We start from the raw sequence: 23,573 nt of genomic DNA, 5'->3' as shown, positions 1-23,573 counted from the left end.
ACTTGAAGGATTTGTTTCTATTAAAGTAAGAGCAAACTATATGCCAAATATTATTTTTCTTAGCCCATGCAGCAACTATCCTCTTTTTATGTACACAGCAATATAGCCTAGCTGCTGACCATTTCTGAACTGACTATTAATTAAGGTATATGGTCTAGCAGATTCATGGAGGTGAGTTTCATATTTAACCCCATTTCCTGGAAAGTCTTTCCATTGACTTCAGTGATTTTGGATTAGGCTCAATGTGACTTGCTATAAGAACTAGGGGCAGATCCTTAAAGGGTGTAAACTGTCACAGCTCCATTGCCCCACTGTAAGCCTATGATGAAGTATGTCCCATAAGTAATTTCTCACATTTAAAACATACGGAAATTGTTTGCTACCATTTTATTAAAGTGGTACCTATCAAGAAAAACTTCATAATTTTAGTGTCATGTATAAATCAAATATAAAATATTATTCTACTCACTATTAGTCAGATTTTAAGCCAACCACCGAAACAAAATACAAAGATTTTCATACTAAAATCAGTTAAATCTCAAAGTTTTCTTGGAAAGGAAAAGTTTCCTTTGAAAACTATGCTGTGCTGTTCATAATTCTGATTAACTTTAATAATATTCAATAAAATAAAAATAAAGAATTATATATTTAATACTTACTTTACAAGAAGCACCATATTATAGTGCAATATAATTAGTGCCACAGGTTATAAATAAGTCATTAAAAATGAGTGGCTAAAAATTGCATCCCACTTCAGGACTCATTTATAATAATGTTTCTCAGAGTTGAAAAATAAATATGATTGACGAAATTCTCTTTAGACATTTTAAATCTGGAATTTTACCAAGTGCTTGCTGCTGCATTCTCAATATAAAGTCGTATTTAATTGTCTATTTGGGTATTTGTTTTCAGCCTGAATCAGGTATAAGACTGAACTTGATCCCTTTTCAAAAGCTGAAACTTTTTCTGCAATAGAAATCTCTTCTTGGGAGTCCTGAAGTTGCTCCTTTCTGTTGCTTGTCTCATTGCTACAGTTTTCAGATTCTTCTGAAATGACAGTTAACTTGTCAAAGGAGTGATCCTCTTCCGGCGAGCGTGGCGAAAGAAATTGTGAACTGTAGGAAGGCTTGCTCAAAAACTGGAAGAAAAGAGGGGAAATAAGAATCAAACTCTGCTTGTTCCTCTTTTCCAGCATCAGCATCAGTTAGTTTTCTCAGCAGTCTTTAAAGACCTTGCACTGGTGACTCACTGTCTTAGGCCTCATCTACACTAGAAAAGGTCTAGCTATGCTGGCAAACCCTCCTAGACACAGCTTATACTGGTAAAAGCGTGCTTTCATCTATATGGCTTATACCAGTTCCCCGAATGAAATATGCTATACCAGCAAAAGGACTTTTTTGCAAGTATAACTGCATCTGTGCTAGAGCTTTTGCTGGTATAACTTTGGTGTTGGGGATAGAGGCAAATAATCGCACCCCTGACCATAAGAGCTATGCCACCAAAAATTTTACGTGTAGACCACTTTAAAGTGTATCTGTTAATTTTTACTCGCTATTCAACATGCATTGGACAACCTCTCCTCCAATGTGACCTAATCAGATTCTCTTTAATCTTGCTATTGATACACAACAATGCTCATTCAAGAAGCAATGGGTACTCCAATGCACTGAAAGAATTCTCTCTGGATTAACACCACAGTAACAAAATATAGAAATGATTATTACCACTTTTAATATATCCTCGTAAAAAATTCTGACGGAATCTATTTCAAAACGAATCACATTAATTCTGAATTATTACTCACATGAGGGTTAAATGCAGTGCAGAGCCATACCAACATTTTTCCTTTAAGTAATTTTTTAACATTTGTGAGAACTGTACAATGATAACAAAAGAAAAATGTTGTCTGTCCTATTAACCTCTCTGGAGTTTCCAGCACAAATTTATTTGACTTTTAAATCATGGGCATAGTTGGGGGCTAAGAGGGGGGTGCTGCCCCCCAAAATTGTAAGCCTCAGGCAGGCGTGGAATCCCCCCGCCCTGCCCCATGCGTGGCCCCATTGGCCTGACTGGAGCTACCCCCCCACATATAGGCCTATATTTTAAATTCACATAATCTAGGCAACTACTATTTTGATGATCTCTCAAACTGTTGCTCAAACAGTTTGCAAAAACAAATACCATCTACAGAAATGTGGTTGATTAGAATAAAATAATTAAGACAAATAGAACTATTTACTGTGTGTATTAGGCTATTGTGACAGAATGTACCTGTGTTCATACCCTACACACTATTGTAATGATCTTTGTGCAAACTATGCCTTGTGAGGTATAATTTAAAAACTCATAGTTTGCTGATCAAAAATATCACAGCAAAATGCATGTAGCAACATTATATGTGAAGTTATAAACATAAGATGAGAGATCATGACTAAAATGTATGTTTTCCAGAGAAGTCTGAGGAGTGGCCAAACGAGTTCCTCAGAGACAAAGGGCAAGTAGACGCCTCAGTCAGGTGTAAACAAAGCTGATGGACCATTACTTGCTAAGTGGCCATTCTTTGGCAGGAAAGGGGACAGGAGCAAAAAAATCTACATCTTAGCAAAGAAACAACATGGAGTTCCCTTTCACGCAGACTACCTGTCTCCTTACTCCCAGCTGGAAATGCTTCTCAAAGGGGGGATAGGACTATAAAAAGAAGGGGCAGATACCCCAAATGGCCCCCTTCCTCTCCCTCTTTCTGACCATCGATTCACTGCACCAGGGGGGACAAAGGAAGCAGCCATTGAACTGGAGAAGGGTCCTGACCTAAGAGGTTTGCGCAAGAGAATTACTGAAAGCAGGTGATGAGAAAACCTTGCTTTGAATTTAAGAGTTAAGTTAGGCACCAGTTGCATTTTATCTTTATTTTTCTTGTAACCATTTCTGACTTTCATGCCTCATTACTTGTACTCACTTAAAATCTCTCTTTGTAGTTAACAAACTTGTTTTGTTTTATCTAATCCAGTGTGTTTAAACTGAAGTGTCTGGGGAACTCCATTTCGGGTAACAAGATGTGTGCATATCATTTCTAGTAATAAAATGATGGACTTTATATAAACTTGCATTGTCCAGGAGAGGGCTGGGCGGTACAGGACATACATTTCTGAGTGAGAATCTAATACTGGGGATATTTTGGGGTACCCTTCAGTATAGCCAAGGCTGGTAAGAGCCAAGGTGTGTCTGGCTGGCTGCAGCACACACACACACACACACAGCTGGGAGTGACTTTCATGCTGGCGGCTGTTTGTGAGCAGTCCAGGCTAGAGGCTACAGCCGCAAAGCACTATAAAGGGCACCCCAGGTTAGAAGGCAGGGGTCCTTAGTCTGTCTTGGATCCTGGGTATGTCACAGCTATGTGTACACTTAAACCACTGGAGAGGCACAGTTGCAGCTGTGCTGCTGTAGTGCTTCAGTGTAGACACTCACTAGTGACAGGAGGCGTTCTCTCATTGCTGTACTTAATCCACTTCCCGGAGAGGTGGTAGCGCTGTCTATGCTGGGGGTTAGGTTGGTCTCACTATGTCGCTCATGGGGTTGGATTTTTCACACCCCTGAGTGAGGTAGCTGGGTTGACCTAACTTTTTAACATAGACCTGCCCTAAGTATAGACATAGCCTAAACAATAGAAGTCTGAAGAGAGACTCAAACAATAGACCTTAGAGGTGTGTATTGCCCCGTTCAGCTCAGGGAGGTGTTAAATTAGATGTCCAGTAAAGATGATTTAAATGTCAACATTACTTTCTCAAGTAAAGGAGAGGGAGGGAGGATCACAGATCTATACAATTTAGTGTGAGTGATGTCTCATCTTGACGCCACAAGTGGGTGGGATTTGGGAGATATAACAATTCCTCTCCACACACACCCCAATCAAGAGGGAGCAAAACTCAAGAGTCCCTGTAGAGCTCAGAGTGAAACGAGCATATACTGAACACCTTTTCAATCTGGTCAGAACAACGGCTCATTTTAGCAATTCACATGGGCAGAGTTTATTTGGGTGTGATGCTTAGTAGAGTACCACCTCCTTTCCCCCCGCAATCTGACCCGTCTGCTACTCTCCCTTAATACTTTAGAGTTTCAGAGATCTCTGACACCTTCATATAAACAACAGAGCACTGAATGTTACTCATTTTTGTCAGGGAACATGACCAGCCTTCTGTTAAGCAGAGAGCGGTTTGAATGAGTTACACGGTATGAGAATCTGCATGAAAAAAAATGGAGGTTACACAGAATATTATGGATGTTAAGCAAATCATTTTACGTTATTGCTGCACTGTTCTTATGTCCTGCATTTTGACTTATTTAACCCTCAACTGGAGTTCTAAAATGAAACATTGGAGGTAGTTCTCAATGGTTCCCCTCCCCCAACCCCCAAAGTAAAATAAAATAATAATTACATGACCCCTCCCAAACTCTGAGTTTTAGGATGCATATTGTTATATTTTCCTACAAACATCTAGCACAATGAAAATTTTAAGGGTCTTCTCTTCACAAAATACATATCTAACCTCCTTTAACTTTAAGGGGCATTGTGTATATACTGAGGGGAGAAAAGATCACCTAAAATGGAAGTATGTATTTCTTCTAAATATTCATAGATTTCTTACACATACTTGCACTGAACATGGATATTTTCAGCTCACAAAGGGACAAGGCCCTCCTCCACATTGGGACACATATTCCATGTTAACTTGTTTTTAAAAATGAAGTGACCAGGGAGCAGATAAGGCAAAACGTGATTACAAACTTCTTAGAAACATAAAGCACTACTTAAACATGTTTCCTCCCTTCATTCTGGACACTCTAAATCAGTGGTTTTCAACTTGTGGTCTGTGGACCTCTGGGATTCTGCAGACTATGGCTAAGGGGACTGCAAAAGGTGACTCCAAAAATAAAGTTTCAGATCGCAAAAAAGGCATTCTGTTTTTCTGATCAATTGAAATTAGCTGAATATCCCCACCTTCAGTCAAAACCCAGAAGTGCTGTCGTTACCACCGAAGCCCAGTTTAGCACCCTTTCTCACGCTGTGTCAAATGCTGTGCCAAGCATGTGCAACATTTATAGCTGAATTCTGGACAGTCAGTTTTCAGTCTAAGACTTCTATGGTAGGGCTCTACAGACCACAGGTTGAATTTCCAAAGGGGTCTGCACCTTAATTCGAAATTTTTTAGGGGTCCGCAAATGAAAAAAGCTTGAAAACCACTGGTCTAAATGGTACTTGGCTGTAATATTAAACCAACCACAAGAGGCCAGCCTTGGGCTAAAATTTAGAATAAAATCCACATGGCTTCTGTTTTGCATTCTTAACAGTTCTGAATAGAATGTATTTACTTATTTATTGAATTTAGGAATCGGGGGGCTGGTTGAAGAAAACATGCAAAACAAAAACATCCAGTTTCTAAAGCACCCACATAATTGGTAAAACAAGGTTTTATATCATCACCATATGTGTAAATGACTAAAAAAAAAAACCTACAAAAGATGAGCCTGGGAGCTTAAATTCATAACTTTGCTAGACACTAAAAATCAGGGACTAGTAGAGAGACAGGATTTATGGTTTATTAAAATAATATATAACCCACTAACAACCCCTCCAACTGCCCTTCCTCCCTTCTTTCTTTCCCTCATCACTGGAGGCGGGTTAACAGGCCACTTCACCTTGAACAGTCCCTTGAAATATGTGTCAACTACTTACGCTAGACAATCTGTTCCACCTTGTATTTAGCTGTGACAGAGTATATTCCCCAGACCCGAAGAAAACCTCTGTGAAGCTCGAAAGCTTGTCTCTATCACCAACAGAAGTTGGTCCAATAAAAGATATTGCCTCACCCACCGTGTCTCAGTGATATGGCTGAGCTTTTGAATGCTTCCTTTACAGCATTCTGTTACAACATATCAGATGGGCAAGATTTCATCATTTACTAAAGAGTAACACCACTCTTACTCATGCTGAGCAGTGCCACAGAAATCAACAGAAACAGACGATGGAGTAAGGTACTCAGTTATGTCTATGCTAACATAATATATGCTGGCATAGCCCCCTAGATGCAGCATTCACTGACAAAAGGAGTTCTACCAGTATAAGAAAACCACATCTCCAAACAAGGTTAGTTATGCTGTTAGAAGCCCTGTTCTGTCAGCAGTTGCATTTACATGGGGGGAGGATTGTCAGCATAGCTATGTCACTATGGGATGTGGTTTTGTCAGTATAAATTTAAAGTGTAGCCCAGTCCCTATGCAGTGTGGGAGAAGGTTGTGGAATGAAGCCAACTGAATGCTGAATTGGCTCAAGTCACATTACGTCACTATTTACACTCACTTGAACTACTGCTCAGTTTGGTCCAAAGTCTTTGGCAGCAGATTAATCAACTTTTGCAGTTGATAAGGGTTTGAAATGACAGTCAACCACACAAGCAGTTTATAACAAGTGAACTAAAGTAACCAAAGGTGACATAGCTTAAACAGATCATACCATATAGCTGCTAAGACTCATATCTATTATTTTGCAACATATATACTGCACCTGGGTTCTTTTAGCCTGTGTGCCTAATAACCAGCATTACCCCATACATTCACTTCAGGCAAAACCCATGTAACACTAACACAGCTAGTTAACTATCCAGGTGCATGTGTAAGAATGAGGAACTGCTGTCAGAAGGTTCACATGCAAGCGTTGCAAGCTTTTTGGGAGTCTGAGAGACAAGAGGCTCTCCTGGAAGGCTTACTTAATTATTTTATGTAGAATCAGGGCCGGCTCCAGGTTTTTTGCCGTCCCAAGCAGCGCAAAAAAAAAAAAAAAAAAAAAAAAAAAAGCCGCGATCGTGATCTGCAGCTCTACCGCCGCCGCTTCAGTCTTCGGCGGCAGGTCCTTCCCTCCGAGAGGGAGTGAGGGACCCGCCACTGAATTGCTGCCGAAGAGCCGGACGTGCCGCCCCTCACCGTTAGCCGCCCCAAGCACCTGCTTGCTGGGCTGGTGCCGGCCCTGTGTAGAATACAAATAGACAAACCTCCTTCAGATGTTGTGGAAAAGAATACGTCGGGCAGAAGACATATCTGGCCTGTCGATATATATATGAAAAGATAAAGAAACAGGCAGGAACTGATACTAGAACAACCAACATTGATCCTACAAGAACAGTGAGAATTATCCACACTGGAGTTACACCTGCAAGAGACAAGAAGAGAAATTCTTCTTTATTAACCTGATTCTTCTTTATTATTATTTTGAATATACAATTTTCAGAATTTAATTCTCGTAAGTGAATAAAAAAAATTTCCTCCACTTTTTTGTATTAGCAACTATTTTGGTGAATGAACAAATACATATTTTTGTTCCCAAAAGGAAGAATATCTCAACTTTGTTTTTACTTCAACCACTCATGACATTCTCACTAGATAAGTTTGGCCATGATATGTAAACATTTACAGAAAGAAAAAAATTCTAGGTAAATGGGGGAAGGGGGAAAGCAGGGTAACAACATGTGAAGTTCCAGTATACTTATTCCTGGATGCTTCAAACCAGAGCACTGAATTCTGTTTCTCTCTAAAGGAAACATGAAATAATGGTAACAAAAATGACAACTAATTTGAAGGTGGGGGTAGTCCAAAATTCCTTAACTTCCAAAATATTGTGTCTTCTAAAAGCCTGGTTTCATGCACGGGATTGTCACAGCATGTGATACGAATAAAGATTCATCGAGGTATCACTTTAAAGCTGTCTATGATTGTTAAGCAGCTGCTTACTAATTAGTCTGGGACTGCACTTTTCCTTTTAAATGGAAACACAAAGCTCTCTTCTAAGAGGAGGCCACCTGACTGATGGTGGCTACTGCCACCATAAATAGCTATTCCATAGATAGCTATTGAGGTGGAGTGGTTGGAAATTGGAGTGTGCAGCCAGTTTCCACTGTCAGGTTAGTGCTATAAAAAATGAAAGACTGGAATACTGATTAGGCATTGCAGATGTTACATTGGAGAATTTTTTATGATTGGCACTTACTGGTATAGTTGCATAAAAATAAAATATTTAAACAAAGAAATTAGTTGTTTATATTGAGAGTTGATAATAATGGTAGCTTTGGATTGCACCAAGAGAAAAACACCTTGGGTAAAATCTTCCATTGACTTCAGTGGGACCAGGATTTCACTCCTTTGGAAGATGTACCTTGACTAATAAATTACATGCTTTTTGTAACCATGAAGAAAACTGATTATCTGGCATGCTTGCCAGATAAAGATTTTAAACATGAGAAGAGAAAAAGAAAGCATGACTGAGCTCTATCCATTTAAAAAAAAAAAAAATATTTCAACAATGTAATTCTGTTACAAAATGTAAACAGAATCAGACTTTGCAATGCAGGGCCAAATTCTACTCTCCGCTAGGCCTGTGGAAGCCAAAGGGTTCACAAACAAACATAAATTGGCTTATGGGTAGATGACGTTTACGCCTGTGCAGAAGGGCCAGCACAAGGCCTATGCACCACTTAAATTGCACTTAAATCTTGCTTTGAAGGGCTTTAGGGATGGACGTGCCTCATATGGGTTCTCTGCATGGGAGTACATTTAATCTGTTGTGTATCTTATTGTTTGTAGTTATAAGAGACTGAATTAAAGCTCTCCTTTTTTCTGGCATGAAGGTTTCAATTTTTTTTTGCAAATTAGAGATACACTTGGATATCACAATGAACAATACGGAAGTACCAAAACATTTCTGAAGGTTTACATGCATGCTTTTGTTTCTTTTACGTCAATCAATGAGTGTCTTACCGTGTTTCATAATTACTCAACATGTTTATAATGTACTGGTGCATTAGCTATTACCATTATCAGTTGTCCTATTACAGAACTCTTCACTCAGTTTTCCTGTTTTGTTCCATTCAGGAATAACTGCTTGAACTTGAAGGCAATATATTGTCCAAGGGTCCAAACCAGATAATATTTCTGAGTTATATTTAGTATCTGTGGTTATAACCTATATCAAAGAAGAATACAGAACATTCAAAAGCAAATTCAAGTTCCAATAAATTAACAAATTACAGCACTAGTTTCTAGTTAGAACTCCATTTAGTAGTCTTTGCATTTATAGCTGCACTATGGATTGGATTTACACAATATCTAGTTCCTGAAAAAGTGAAAGTTTAAAATATCAGCTGTTAAAACAGTTTTGTAGTTTTCTGTATTACTTACTTGACAAGAATCAAAGAAAAGTTTCCTTTTAAGAATTACTTAAAAAGGACACTACAAATATTAAAATTAATCAGCTGTCTTCAAATTCCTTTTTCTATTTTAGAACATCCTATTGATGGTGAAAATAATCACCTTCCAAAACAAGAGCTGTAACAGCATTGAAATCCTAGCTCCTAAGCTGGTTGACCCAACAACAGGAAGTGGGCTCTAAGTTTCTTGTGATCAGACTCCTTCCACTATGCCATAAAATAATTTTTCAAGAGACACACTGTAACAGAAAGAGGGACTCTAAAGCTATTATATAAATGTGCACAGAATTCTAAGTAGCAGTATTTTAAAAAAATCATGCAACTAACAAAACCAAACAAGTATTCACGCAACACGCTCTGTTTAGGGTTACATATGAAGACCACTCATACTTTAGCTAATGTAGAATGTGGCACACTGCCTACTTAAAACAGCTGATCAATGTAAGTACTTTGTGTGTGATTGTTCACAGCACAGACTTTTTATCTTCTTCTGGGTATGTTTAATGGTACTGGTGTTAAGAGTATAAATCCTTATATGGTTAAGGACAGGGCCAGCTCCAGGCACCAGCTGAGGAAGCTGGTGCTTGGGGCAGCAGATTGTTCAAGGCGGCATTCTACCCAATCCTAGGGCGGCACGGCCGCTTTTTTTTTTTTTTTGTTCCACTCCGGCCGCCCTGTAGGGGGCGGCGGCACGGAGAACCAGAGCGCCCTGCAGGGCAGTCCTCTTCCTTCCCTCCCCACCGACCGGAGCGGAGCCCTCGTGGTAGGCAGCAGGAGGCGGCGCAGCAGGAGGGGCTGCGTGGCAGCACCCCTGCTGTAGCCCTGGCCACCCCCTTCTCTCTCTCTCCCGCCCGCTCCCCTTCCCCCCCCCCAGCCGGTCCCCCTGCACCCGCGCTCCGGCCGCGCCACAGGTTTTTTTTTTTTTTTTTTTGCTTGGGGCGGCCAAAAAGCCAGAGCCGGCCCTGGTTAAGGAGGTGATACCCAAAGAGATTGCCTCTCTCCCTATGCAACGTCACACTAGGTGACATCAGCTAAAAGTGCTGTTACTTCTAGATGTGGCTTACAGTAAACTAGGACACATTTTTTTTTGTAGGTGGGTCTTAGGAGACTTGGCTGCTGTGAGGGAATAAATATACTTGAACAAACTATCCAAGTACTAAATTAAAAAAAAAAGATCTAATGAAATCTCATTGCCTGGCACTTCTTGGAAGCCTCTTTAATCACTGAGGGAATCTCCCAGGTTTGCACTCGAGTACTGGAATCAGAGTATTCTTCGTGAAATCTCTTTTTGGGTAACTTGCTTCCTTTGGCAGTTTGCCGAAGGTTGCTTGACCAGGTATGGACTCACTGACTTTCTCTACAGAATAACACTCTCTTTTCCCCCTCTTCCTCCATTATTCGTGAGCTGGGGCTAATAAGGTGTTAGGGATGAGAAGATTCCTTTATTTCTGGAACTGCATATTAAGTACTAGACTGGGAATTGTGAAGGATACCGAATATGAATCAGAATAATAGCTGCACCAAAGTCTTCATGTATAAAAATTTCCTGTGTTGTACAGAGATCTAGTATATTCCCATTGATATTGATAGAAATTTCTGTCTTTCTTGGATCAAAAGCAACATTCTATGACACTATAATTAACCTATTATTTATAACATTTTTTCCATGCATACAGTGTGGTGGAGTCTTTGGGGCTGTGGAACATGCCCACCTCTGGGACAGAATGTCTCTCTGGCTTAGCGGAGGGTGACCATAATGGAAGTGAAAGAGTAAATAGATTATGTCTGATGACAGGGAAGATGGTAGCAGGAGAAAGACTGACCCTATGGCAGCAGCCATGTTAAGCATCCAAAATCCAGTCTTTTTTCAAGCCAGTATTGTACAATAGATCATTCTAGCAAAACTGCTTGAATCACATATGATCTGGTTGCGGAGCAGCTATTCATCATATCCCTAGATATTACCTATGTAGACACTTCTAAGTTACATTTGTTTTTTTGTGCAGTGTGCATGGGTACTGTTGTGAGGACTGCAGTATATACCACTGAAAAAATAAAAACACTGATGCACAAAGGGAATAAACCCTCATAAGTTAATAACTATTTCTAACTATGGAAGGATAATTTATGCCTATTTAGTAGGTGGTTACTCATTCCCTCTGCCAGTTTGCTACTGAATGCAGGTTGTGACAATTATAAGTTGCTGATATCACTAACTTTCAGAGATCTTGGTTTTGCTTCAGCAATGTTATGTCTCAGAACATTATCAATATCATATTATACCTAGAAATGCCTGTTCAAAGCTGCAGCTGTAAAGCAGAGTTACGCAATAGTCAGTTGAGCAAATGTTACCTCTTCACTATGGCCTTTTTTCCAGTATAGCACCCTGTAAACCCAAGAGCCATAATATTTATTTAAAGGCCACACATGCGACTCTTGTACAGCGACAGGGCCTGTGAAATCTACATGCAAAGATCCGGATTCAGATTTCACTTTTACATCAGGTGGTCCAATGATTGCTAAATGAGAAGAGAGGAGAAAAAAAAAAATCACAAAAATACAATCTCTCAGAGTGATATTTTTATATGGCATACAGCACTACACCTAATCACTATCATCATCTTATTTACTTGAAGAAAACTCTTTCACCTCAAAGAATCGAGAATAAATAAACTCTTCATTCACAGATGTGTCATAAAGTGAATTTGTCTTTACACTTAAATAGACTATCTTCCATTGCTGTATACAGTATAATAGTAGCTGTGTTGGTCCCAACCACAGAAGTTGGTCCAAGAAAAGATATTACCTCACCCACTTGTCTCATTTAAATAGAAGACACTTTTGCTGTCTGTGCCTCCTCCACTCACTATAGGTCTACAGTACCCGCCTGAATCGGCGGGTAGAAATCGACCTCTCGGGGATCGAATTATCGCGTCTCGTCGGGACGCGACAATCGATCCCCGAATCGACGCTCTTACTCCACCAGCGGAGGTGGGAGTAAGCGCCGTCGACGGGAAGCCGCGGAGGTCGATTTTGCCACCGTCCTTACAGCGGGGTAAGTCGGCTGCGATAGGTCGAATTCAGCTACGCTATTCGCGTAGCTGAATTTGCGTATCTTAAATCGACCCCCCCCCTGTAGTGAAGACGTAGCCTAAGCCACCCTCAGTTCTGTCCCGCCAGTTGCTTTCACTAGTGGAAGAAGTAAGAACACTAAGGAACCCAATCCCAGGGCATCTTATTGCCTGCATTTCCTCACTGAGCTGCAGCTCAGAGATGTTGGACTTCGCTGAGGAAACTTTCTGGTGAAGTGTTTTTATTGCTCTCTGCACTGCAACTCATTTGAGGAACTGCAACTCTTGAATTGCTTCTGAATTTATTATTAATTCTTTTTTACATCAAAGGATACATTTTTATATTTTGAAACTGCCTCCTTTTACTGTATTTTTGTTCCACTAAATAACTTAGTTTAGTGAGTACTTTAGTCCTCAGTTAGGTTGTGTCTACAATGAACTCTTTCATAAACTCTCCCAGTGTTCCACCTGTACCACTGGATGGGTGCTTCTCATTTAAACCTGTACTCAGGTTGTAAAAATGCCGATGGTCAGTTTACTCTAGCACTCCAACCATTGCTACCAGTAGTGAAGTTACACCAGGGCTAGAGCATCAGTGGGAGATTTTAAGAAATAGCTCAATGTAGACAAGGCTTTGCAGTTTTCCAGAAATTCAAACTAGTTATAAAAACAGTTCTGGCTGTGGCAGCCTTGGTTACACGGTAGTTCCAACTGGTTTTAAACTGGTTTAAAGTTATGGAAAAATTTCCCCATTGGTGACTCTGATGTTCCTAGGCTGCACCTACACATTAGGTAATTTCCCAACAATTACAACTCTGTTGGTGGTAATGCTGGTGGAAACTGTAAGATACACATAGGATACACCTGGCTAGGTGCTCTGAGCAGGATTAAACAATACTGTGGTAAAAATGACACAGTGATTAAGAGTCCTATCTACATTGCAGATTTCACCAGTGCTGCCAGGTCTTCTCCCTCGATTAGTTTTATACAAGACTCTTTAGTCCAATTATAAATTGGCTTTTGAAGGTCAGTGTTGCTTAGAAGTTAACTCTTTCCTTGAAATGTGAATCAAAATCCTGTTTTCAATGCAATTCTTTATAAAACTCTGACTTGTTAATGGTTTTGTTCTCTGATATGGGGGATCATGCTAAGTACTACTGTTTCTTTTGGCTTTACCCTAACTCTCATAGTATTTGTTAAATACTTCAATTTTCTATGTTGTAGTACAGCTTTTCTGTTCGGCCAGTTTTAATTCTCTCCAGGTTAAGCTTTTGAAAAAAGACAAATCCCAAAAACGTGCTCTCATTTTCCAAATTTCTTTTTCTTCCTTAAGTATTATATTTGCACTAATGTATGCAACTAACCTTCCCCTTGTAACCATTTTCAGATTTCCTATAGAGTAACTGGTAATATGTCTTTTTGTCCTACTGTGAGGGATTTTTCTCAATGAATACTTTAAACTCATCAGTGCTTTGAAGTCTTTTTAAAAAAAGTCCTTCAAGAATTAGTGCATGGATATGGGAGTGAGTTTACAGAGAGATGTCCAAGTGAAGAGATCAAAGAGCAATGGCCACAACATCTTATGAATTTGGAATTTAATATGGAAAAATTATGTCATAAACCACTGTCCTGATATAAACAACAATTGCATTGAGAAAATGAGACTGGAAACTTAAACTCTGAAAACCAAGGACTAGAAAGGTTAAGCTTTAAGTAAATCCAAGCCAAGCCAGAGAAGAAGAGAAAACTAAGAATTGTTTCTAGAGGTAGAGAAACCAAAGAGGCCTCTTGCATAGCTTCCCATTGACATCTGTGCAGTGGAGAAATGGAAGTTTTGGGTAGTAGACAAAATTGTGCTTGCTAATGGATGAAATAATTTTGAGAATGCATTGACAAAGATCCTGCTCCCCACAAACTCAGACAACAGCATGCCGCCCAAGATCTCTGCTATAATTAAGTGTTGCAGTGCCAAGTTCCACCACCTTTCACACAAGACAGCAAACATCAAACATGGTACCTTCAAAATGATTTTTTTTTAATTGAAGAGTAAACTTTTCCCCCGTTGAAGATATCCAAATATAGGATGGGGGGGGAGGGGAGGAGGAGGGTTAATTCCCCCCCCCCCCCGCTTAGTGACAAGAAAGTAGCTGAACTGATTTAAATATGTAGGAAGTTAGAATCCTTGGATGTAAAGCACTCTTGCTCTAAAAATTTGTATGCAATATTTTTTTAGGGGGAAAAATATATATGTGTTCAAATCCCTCAAAAGATGTCTCAGAATGGAAGAAGAGAGTCAGTGATGACCTACATATACTTTTGATCTTACTACATTTTCTGTACTCCTGGGGGAATTCTGCATCACTTCATGTGCGCATAATTAATGAGCCATGCATATTTTTAATTTTTTTGCACAGAAAAAGGCTTCTGCCAGAAAGTTGCTGCACTTCTGCCTTTTGCCTACCAGAGGGAGCTGTGGCAACAGAACAAAGCAGCAGCTTCCAGCCAGTTAGGGAAAAGAAAGAGCCTGCCTTCTTCACAGCGCCTGTCAGGCCAGGACAGGAGATATGGGGAGACAGACAGCATGGGGCTGTTGGGGGGGTCAGATAGGGACTCGTAAGAGCTAGTGGGGGAAGACAGACTGGGGTAGGGACTGAATGGGAGTGGAGGCGCAGGGCCACAGGGGGAAGGGAGGTGCAGGGCCACATAGGGACAGGGGGTGGCTGGGTGGGGGAACAGAGACACATGGTGACAGGGAGAGGGGTGCAGAGCCACATGGGGATGGGAGGAGTGGGTGTCCAAGTGGGGGTGGAGGGACACATGGACAGGGGGTACGACGACACATGGGGGTGCAGGGAAACATGGGGACAAGGGCAGATGTGCCTGACTGAATGGGAGAGGCTAGGGATCAGCCAGGGTCTGCACGGGGGAAGCTCCCTAACAATCCCTCCCTGCCCCCCCCAAAAAATCTGTTCCATACTTTTCCCACCCATACCCAACAGCCCTCCAAGTTCACACCCAGGCTCCTTCCCAGCAATTACTTCCCTCTCCCTCAGCTCCTCCATTACCTCTGACTCCCCCAAGCCTTTGCACTGCTACTGAGGGGTGCAGGAAATACATTTCTGTATTGTAGTTTAAATGAATTATTACTCAGAGTTCTGTATTAATATGCCTAGTAAGGAATCTATTTGCCAAAAAACATTTCCTGAATCTTTTTTGTTGTCTATATTGTTACAGACATACTTGCTGACAGGTATTTTGAAATAAATGACCAAAAATAATTGAAACTTCCGTTATTCTGACAAATAAAATATGCAAAATTTTGCAGAATTTGAAAATATTGTAAGCAGAATGTTTAATTTTTTTGGAGCAGATTTCCCCCAGGAGTATTTCTGAGAGCAACTCTCCTCTTCCCAAAAAGTATACCAAATAGGACTTGGATATTTCATACTTTACTTAAAATAATTTGTAAATTTAAAACAATCTGTATTTTAATATCGCTACTTATTCAGATTAATTGCAATTTTATTTAATTAACAGTTCGCTATTAGTGGGCAAAAGTTTCCCGTGTAGGGGAAGCCTTACTGTCATCGATTGGCTTAAAGATGATGTTCACCCAGTCTGACTTTTCGTTTTCTGATTCAGCCCTGACTCGCAAGGTGTAGTTTCCATATACAGGCAGAGAAGAGAAGTCACACTCCGTGATGACAATGTTCACACACACATTCCTGTTAAAAATACTACTGTATGGGAGGCAAAAGAATTGCATCTGAGTCATATATTAGGAACAGAAAATATCCTTCATTTCAGTGAAGCAGGTAAGTGGCAGTACTCACTCACCATGTATTAACATTGCTAATTACCACTCAGGCAAAACTCATTAGCTGAATAAAATAAGAACATTGATATATCTATCACACATACTTATATATAGGTATTAGACACTCGTAACATCTATTAGGATAGTCTATTATTACTTTATGATAAAGGTAGAGATTAAGGTGACCATTCAGCAAAAAGCACACTGTTGCTCTGACTTGGCACCTGCAAATCCTGATTGAGCAGACAGAAAATGCCTGATACCACAGCCAAGTTCAACTATGCCTGAATTTTCAGTTTAATTCTCACCTTTCTACAAATGGTCCTTTGGATAGGCCTTACACTATCCTAATCTTTCATTATATGCCCAGGTCTTGAATGGGTACTAGCTAATATGTGGAATGTTACGTCTGTTTTGTACTTAGAGCCCACCCTGGAATAGGAGCTTGCTAGCCTGGCAGTTTGGGGGTCCCACACATCCCTCGTACCTTCCCCCCACTGACTGACATAGCAGACACGCTTACTTTATGTTCTACATCATTTTAGAGGCCCTTTCTCAGCAGGCACCTGACTGTCTGCCATTCCCCCTCCCTAAGGTCCTACTCTTTCTTTGCCAAGAAATGAACCTTTTGACTCATCGGAGTAATTTGATGTCTGGGCTTTGTTCAGCTACTGAAGCAGCCAGGGATCTAATACTAGACTAGGGGAGTTCTCAAGCCTTCTTTAGAGTGCTCCCCACAAAATCCTTCCCCTCCCAGACAAAGACCAATCTGGAGGGAAAAAATGGGAAAAATTCCTGACAAAATGAGGCCTCAGAGTAAGCTGCTGAGAACCTCTGCTTTTGAGCACAGAGGCAGCAGACAGGGGAACATTCTTGCTGCACTTCACTAGCCATGTCTGTAGAGGGCCCTGACAAACAGATTGCTCTGGGGAAAAAGTGGAACCTGTTGCCTGCATTAGAAAATGGAAAACGTGGGAGAATGCATTAGTACTAAGCCTGTTGAAGTAATAGTTTCCTATGACAGAGAATGTAAATGTACATGTAGCTGACTGATTACAGTTAAGATTACACTGTGTTTCCCACTCCAGATGAATATGTGACAAACTAATGAATATTAAAAACTATAAAACATGCCCTTTAATAGGTATCTAGCTCAGGAGAAGGTCTTATGTGCATAAGCCAAAAGAAAGAGACAGTCCACATCTGGAAAAAAAAAGTCACAAGAACACAATACTATAAACTAAGTTTATCTAAGACATCTTGCAAAGGTAAATACACAACGCTCCTAGACCTACCTTATATACTCGACTGTATAAGTAATATTTTCTTTGTGAAAAGTAGGTGGATCCCACTGTAGAGTGCTTTTCAAGTTAACTGAATTAATTGTTACATTTTTTGGTTCCGGCACTATTCCAAATGCTGAAAAACAAACAAACCACTGTAATATATGTTCTTCCAATGACTAAAGTAACAAATAACCCTTTTTGAAAACTGGAAAAGAGACCAGAAGTATTGCTGGAATATACACATACTGTACTGCTAACTAGTAGTTTCTGTGACTACTGAGTTATAATAATCATTTTGATTCTTTACAGATGAGTCAGAAATTATACCAGCCAAGCCAGCTACAAAGCATGGCTCTTACTGTTGTGCTTCAGAGCCGATTTCATTTTAAGCCACAAGAGAGAAACCAAATAATGTGTATGCTCTTTAAGAAGAAGAAAAAAAAAACTAATTAGCAATTTTATGTGCATATTTTAGATGTAAAGATGCATGAAACTAATGTGTGAGAAGTACACTCCATGCACCTGCACAAGACAGAAACTAAATTTTAACACAGGAACTCCATTTCAAGTACAGAGTTTACTTCCTCAAATGTGACCTCTTCCTGTACCCATAAAATTTCAGTCAGAATGTCCATTAAATTGAAGAGAATGTCACTTATGTACATAATTTGGATCTAGAATTTTTGATTTAAAGAAATTCTGGCATTTCACTTTCCTCCTTGTCAAATAAGCTTGTAAGGTGAAATCCTGGCCTAATTAAAGTCAATGGAAGAAGTCCCATTGACATCAGTGACAACAGGATTTCATCTATGGCCATCAAGATGTTTCCTGATCTGCTACATACACCTCTACCCCGATATAACGTGACCCGATATAACACGAATTCAGATATAATGCGGTAAAGCAGTGCTCTGGGGGGGCGGGGCTGCGCACTCCGGTGGATCAAAGCAAGTTTGATATAACGCGGTTTCACCTATAACACGGTAAGATTTTTTGGCTCCTGAGGACAGCGTTCTATCGAGGTAGAGGTGTACTGAGGATATGTTTATGCTATGGAGACTATACTGGCATTGCTATACTGGCGTAGACCCATATTGCAGATGCAGTCCACGCCAACAGAAGGAGTTTTTCTGTCAGTGTAGGAACACCACCTCCTTGGAAGACGTTAGCTGTGTTCATGGAAGCAGTCTTCCATTGACGTAGTTGTGTCTATACTGGGGGGTTTGTTAGCTATGTTGGTCAGGGGTGTGGATTTTCACACCCCTGAACAATGTAGCTATGCCAACATAACTTTTCAATGTAGACCAAGATGAAGCTACTGTAAATGGACCAAGTTCAAAACTCTGTCTCTCTGTCCCAGGTTAGCACTGCTGTAGAGGTGTTATGCTCAACCACTGGAAATAGGAAGGTATGGACTCCCATACACTCTGCAACATCCTCTGTGGCCAACTCAAGAGTGCCACTGACTGGCTCCAAATGAAGTCACATCTAGTCCCCTATGGGGCCATCTACACTAGGGCCTTGTTGAACTAGGACATTGGTTACTAATTTTTCAGCAATGGTGCAGCTGCACCAGTGCTTCCAAAGGGCATAAGGTCCAGTATAGACAATTGTTTTTCACCCTATTTCATTTTCAGAGCTCTACACCATTGCTGAAAAACTGGAAAGGAATGTCCAATTTCCTAGTGCAGAAAATAATCGGTTGCAGACAACATGAGGTAACATTGTTTTGGCAAAGCAGCCTTCTGGCTGGCTCAAGCAGCTTCCATTATATCTCATTTTCTCCAAAGGGGCTACACAACTCTCCACACTCACAATTTCAACACAACATAAATAAAAGTGACCTGGAAAGGGAAGTGGATTTGTGCCCCTTTTCATTTCTTTATGATGTATAAAGAGGTGTGTAAGATTTTTGTTTAAAAAAAGTTCTGCTTGGTGCTTTCCCCACCTCTCCTAAAAATCAGATCTGGTCTGTCTGACTGGTGAACTAATTAAAAAACAACATCAAAGGAGGCAAGAGCCTCAGCTCTCTGCAATTCAGAAGAGCAGGGATTTTAGATTATTTGAAGTTTTAATTTTTATCATCTATTTGACTCCACTACACAATGAGCCCTTCGTTAAAATTTCATCACCCCACACCTTCAACTAAGATGGGAGAGCTCATAATAAGCATCTTCACAAATGTCCTCCAGCAAAACCATAAAAGGAAAAACTTGACAAGCTTGTTATTTGCAATGTAAAAACAAATAGGAAACAAATTGATAACACTTAATTTTATTTGTAAAATAAAATGGTCCTCCCAAACTATCCCCAAAGTTTCAGGCTCAGATCCATTTAAAAAGAAATTCCTTTTCAGATCACTTTTAAGACTTTATACGATAGTCTTTTGCTATAAGCGCAGGGCCAGAATTTCAGCTGTTGTAAATTGCGGTAGATCTATCTGGCCATAGTATAAATATTGTTTTAAAATATTTATTGTTCAAATTTCATTTAAAATATAAATATCAGCTTCAGTACTTTCTCCTCACTGCTATTTTCTTCAGTTGCTGCATGGAATCTTGGGTGTTTCAGTTATACAGACATATTCCCCCTACACAAATCATATGGTCGTTGGCTGATTGATGCACTTAGATCTGTAGGGGTGGGCAAACAACAGCCTGTGAGCCATGTCCAGCCCATCAGACCTTTAAATATGGCCCTTGAGCTCCTGCTAGGGAGCGGGGTCAGGAGTTTGTCTCACTCTGCGCGTGCTGTGGCTTCGCGCAACTCCCAGAAGCAGCGGCATGTCCCTCCTCCGGCTCCTATGCGTAGGGGCAGCCAGGGGGCTCCACACGCTGCCCCCACCCCAAGCGCCGGCAGCCAATGGGAGCTTCAGGTGTGGTGCCTGCGGATGGGGCAGCACACAGAGCCACCTGGCCACACCTCCACATAGGAGCTAGAGGGGAGACGTGCCGCTGCTTCCGGGAGCTGCTTAAGGTAAGCCCTGCCCGGAGCCCCCTCCTGCACTCCTAACCCCTCAACCCCAGCCTGGAGTCCCCTACCCCGCACCCTTAACCCCTCACTTCTGGCCTCACCCTGGAACCCGCACCCCCAGCCCAGAGCTCCTCCCACACCCCAACCCACTGTCCCCTCCCATATTCTAAACCCCTCTGCTCCAAACCCAGCCCCCTCCTACACCCCAAACCCCTCATCCCTGGCACCACCCCAGAGCCCACACCTCCAGCCGGAGCCCTCACCCCCTCCCACAACCCAACCCCCAATTTTGTGAGCATTCATGGCCCGCCATACAATTTCCATACCCAGATGTGGCCCTCAGGCCAGAAAGTTTGCCCACCCCTGATCTGGAGGGTCAAATTCTCCTTGTTTATAGTCTTTTGATTTCAATAGAATTATACCCATGCAACTGAGAGGAAAATCTGACTCTTAATATTTAATTAATACCAAAGATCAGCCAAAGACCATTCTCTTTCCCTAATCATACATCTTGTAAACAAGATATTAGAGTGCAGCAATATTTAAACTCTAGAGTAAATGTACACTAGACTGATATTTTGAAAATGAAAAGGTTCTGAATTGGCCAAGTGGCCCCAGCACAAGGGTTTTAAAGATAGGGATTTCTCAGATCTGGGCCTTTGGGAAGTCCTGAGAATCAAGCAATTCAGCCGAGTACTGGGGAGGTCAGGAATGAAAACAACTTTACACTTAATTGCAAGAATCAGTCAACTCCTGATCCCGCTGCAATAGCGGATGCATACAACATAGGCATGATTTTTTTTTTCTGAGCATTGCCTGCTTTTTTCAATTGGTAGCACTGAGCAGAGGGCCGGGGGTATGGCAGGAGTAAGCAAGGCATGATAAGTAATTCTTCCACTCTATTGAGTGCTGATAAGGCCTCAGCTGGAGTAATGGGTCCAGTTCTGGGCGCCACATTTCAGGAAAGTGGACAAATTGGAGAAAGTCCGGAGGAGAGCAACAAAAATGATTAAAAGTCTAGAAAACATGACCTATGAAGAAACATTGAAAAAAACTGGGTTTAGTCTGGAAAAGAGAAGACTGAGGGGGGACCTGATAACAGTTTTCAAATACATAAAAGGTTGTTATAAAGAGGAGGCAGGCCAGGGGCCCATGGCCCCATCACTTTTAAAAGTGGGAGGCTATGCCCTCCCCCTTTTTACTGGCCATAAGGACGAACATTGGGGGGGAGGGAAAGAGAGGTGGATAGGAGCGAGTAGAGGGCAGGTTCTTAGGAGGATGAGGTGGTGTGGGGGCGGAGCCATGGTTCGGGCACTGGTGGCCCCCTACTTTTAGGGAGCTTCCGCCACTCCTGGGAGGAGAGTGAAAAACTGTTCTTCTTACCCTCTGAGGACAGGAGAAGCAGCAATGGGCTTAAATTGCAGCAAGGGCAGTTTAAGTTGGACATTAGGAAAAACTTCCTGTCAAGGTGGTTAAGCCCTGGAATAAATTGCCTAGGGAGGTTGTGGAATCATTAGAGCAGGTTAGACAAACACCTGTCAGGAATGGTCTAGTTCAGGGGTTGGCAACCTATGGCACGCGTGCCAAAGCACGTGAGCCGATTTTTAATGGCACGCCGCCGCCGCCGCTGGCCCCGCTCAGCCGATGCTGAGCAGGGCCGCTGGCCGGGACCCGGCAGGCAGCAGCGTGCCATTAACAATCCTGCCTGGCCCAGCCCGTTCTTCTCCGCCCCCCGTCTACCGCTCTCTCTGGCGGGGGCAGGGGGCAGAAGCAAGCTTGGTCCTGCTGGCTGCTGCTGTACAGCAGGCTCCGCCGGCAGCCAAGCTTCCCCCTCCCCCGCCTCTTCCCCCAGCATGCTGCGTCATGCCCCGCCTCCTCTCCCTCCCCGCCGCCGATGGCCTTTGTGAGGGAGGGGAGAAGAGGAGCCCCAGCGCCCTCGCTGCTCAGACCGGGAAGGAGGCAGAGAAGAGGCAGGAGCGGGGTCTTGGGGAAGGGGGTGGAATCAGGGCGTATCCCTCCAGCCCCCGGCCGTGAGCCGCTCAGGGCAGGGGGCTGGGAGCACCCCCCGATCCCAGCCCACCCCCCAGCCCTCTGCCCTGACCCCTGCACCCCCCTCACACCCCAGCCCTGACTCTGGCACTCTCCACACATACCCAGCCCCCCACACCCCATGCCCTGACTCCTGCACCCCCTCACATACCCACCCCCCCACACCCCATATCCTGACTCCTGCACCCCCTCACACGCCCCCAGCCCTCGGCCCTGACTCCTCCACCCTCCTTACACACTCCCTGCCCTGACTCCTGCACTCCCCACACATACCCAGCCCCCCCACACCCACTCCCCTGACTCTTGCACCCCCCCACATCCCCACCCCCCACCTTGAGCACCAAACAGGAGCTCCTGCATCCCCCACACACATTCCCACCTGCACCCCTCGCACCAAATGGGAGCTGCCCAGGTAAGCGCTCCACACCCAAACTTCCTGCCCCAACCCTGAGCCCCCTCCCTCTTTCTAGCTCCTGGCCAGACCCTACACCCCAACCCCCAGCCTGCTCCTTCACCCCCAGCCCTGTCCTCAGTGCACCCTCACCCTGGGGCTCTGCAGCCCGCCTTCCCCTTGGCCCCACGCTGGGGCTAGAAGCTCTCTGGGGGAGGGCCCGGCTCTGCTCTACGTGCGCCCAGGGCTCCAGCGCCACGGCTAGTTCCCCGGCCGAGCCACTGGGGGGAGGCGCCGTCGCCTGCGCACTGGGGGCTCCCTTGGGAAAGGGGCGCTGACGGGGAAAGTGTTGGAGCCCCGCTGTGGTACACGTGGCCTCGGACCCGCGGGGAAGTAGCCAAGCGACCCTCTACCGCCACCCGGCAGGAGCGGCCCCGGCACTCACCCGAGTGACTCGACCAGAGAAGGCAGCCGGCCACCAGCGCCAGGAAACGCCGGACCATGGCCAGGGGCTCGGGGTCCCTCTGGCTGCCCGCGGGGTGCGGCAGGAGCGCCCGTCTGGCTGCTGCCCAACGGAGGCCCCCAGCTCGCCGCTCCACAGTACTTTACCAGCCCGGCACCTGGTCCCGCCTCCGCACTGGGCGAGCCCTCTGCGACAGTCCCCAGCCCGGCCCTCCTCTCCTTCCTGCAGGTGAACTCCGTCCCCTGTGCGGCGCGCCAGGAGGAAACGCG

At 43.0% G+C, this 23,573-nt stretch overlaps 1 protein-coding gene across 1 annotated transcript; it reads right to left on the bottom strand.

The window, feature by feature from the left end:
• Positions 1–908: 908 nt before the first annotated feature.
• Positions 909–23,344, bottom strand: IL10RB (interleukin 10 receptor subunit beta). Its single transcript, XM_065416167.1, is given in 8 exon segments — positions 909–928; positions 931–1,138; positions 7,047–7,204; positions 8,860–9,010; positions 11,607–11,773; positions 15,908–16,065; positions 17,438–17,561; positions 23,287–23,344. Coding segments are annotated over 8 exon segments (1,044 nt in total).
• Between the last annotated feature and the right edge of the window lie 229 nt (positions 23,345–23,573).

The sequence above is a fragment of the Emys orbicularis genome, chromosome 1 (assembly GCF_028017835.1).
Source record: "Emys orbicularis isolate rEmyOrb1 chromosome 1, rEmyOrb1.hap1, whole genome shotgun sequence".
NCBI lineage: Eukaryota > Metazoa > Chordata > Testudines > Emydidae > Emys > Emys orbicularis.
The sequence above is the reverse complement of the archived record's forward strand: the minus strand, read 5'-3'. Positions and strand labels throughout refer to the sequence as shown.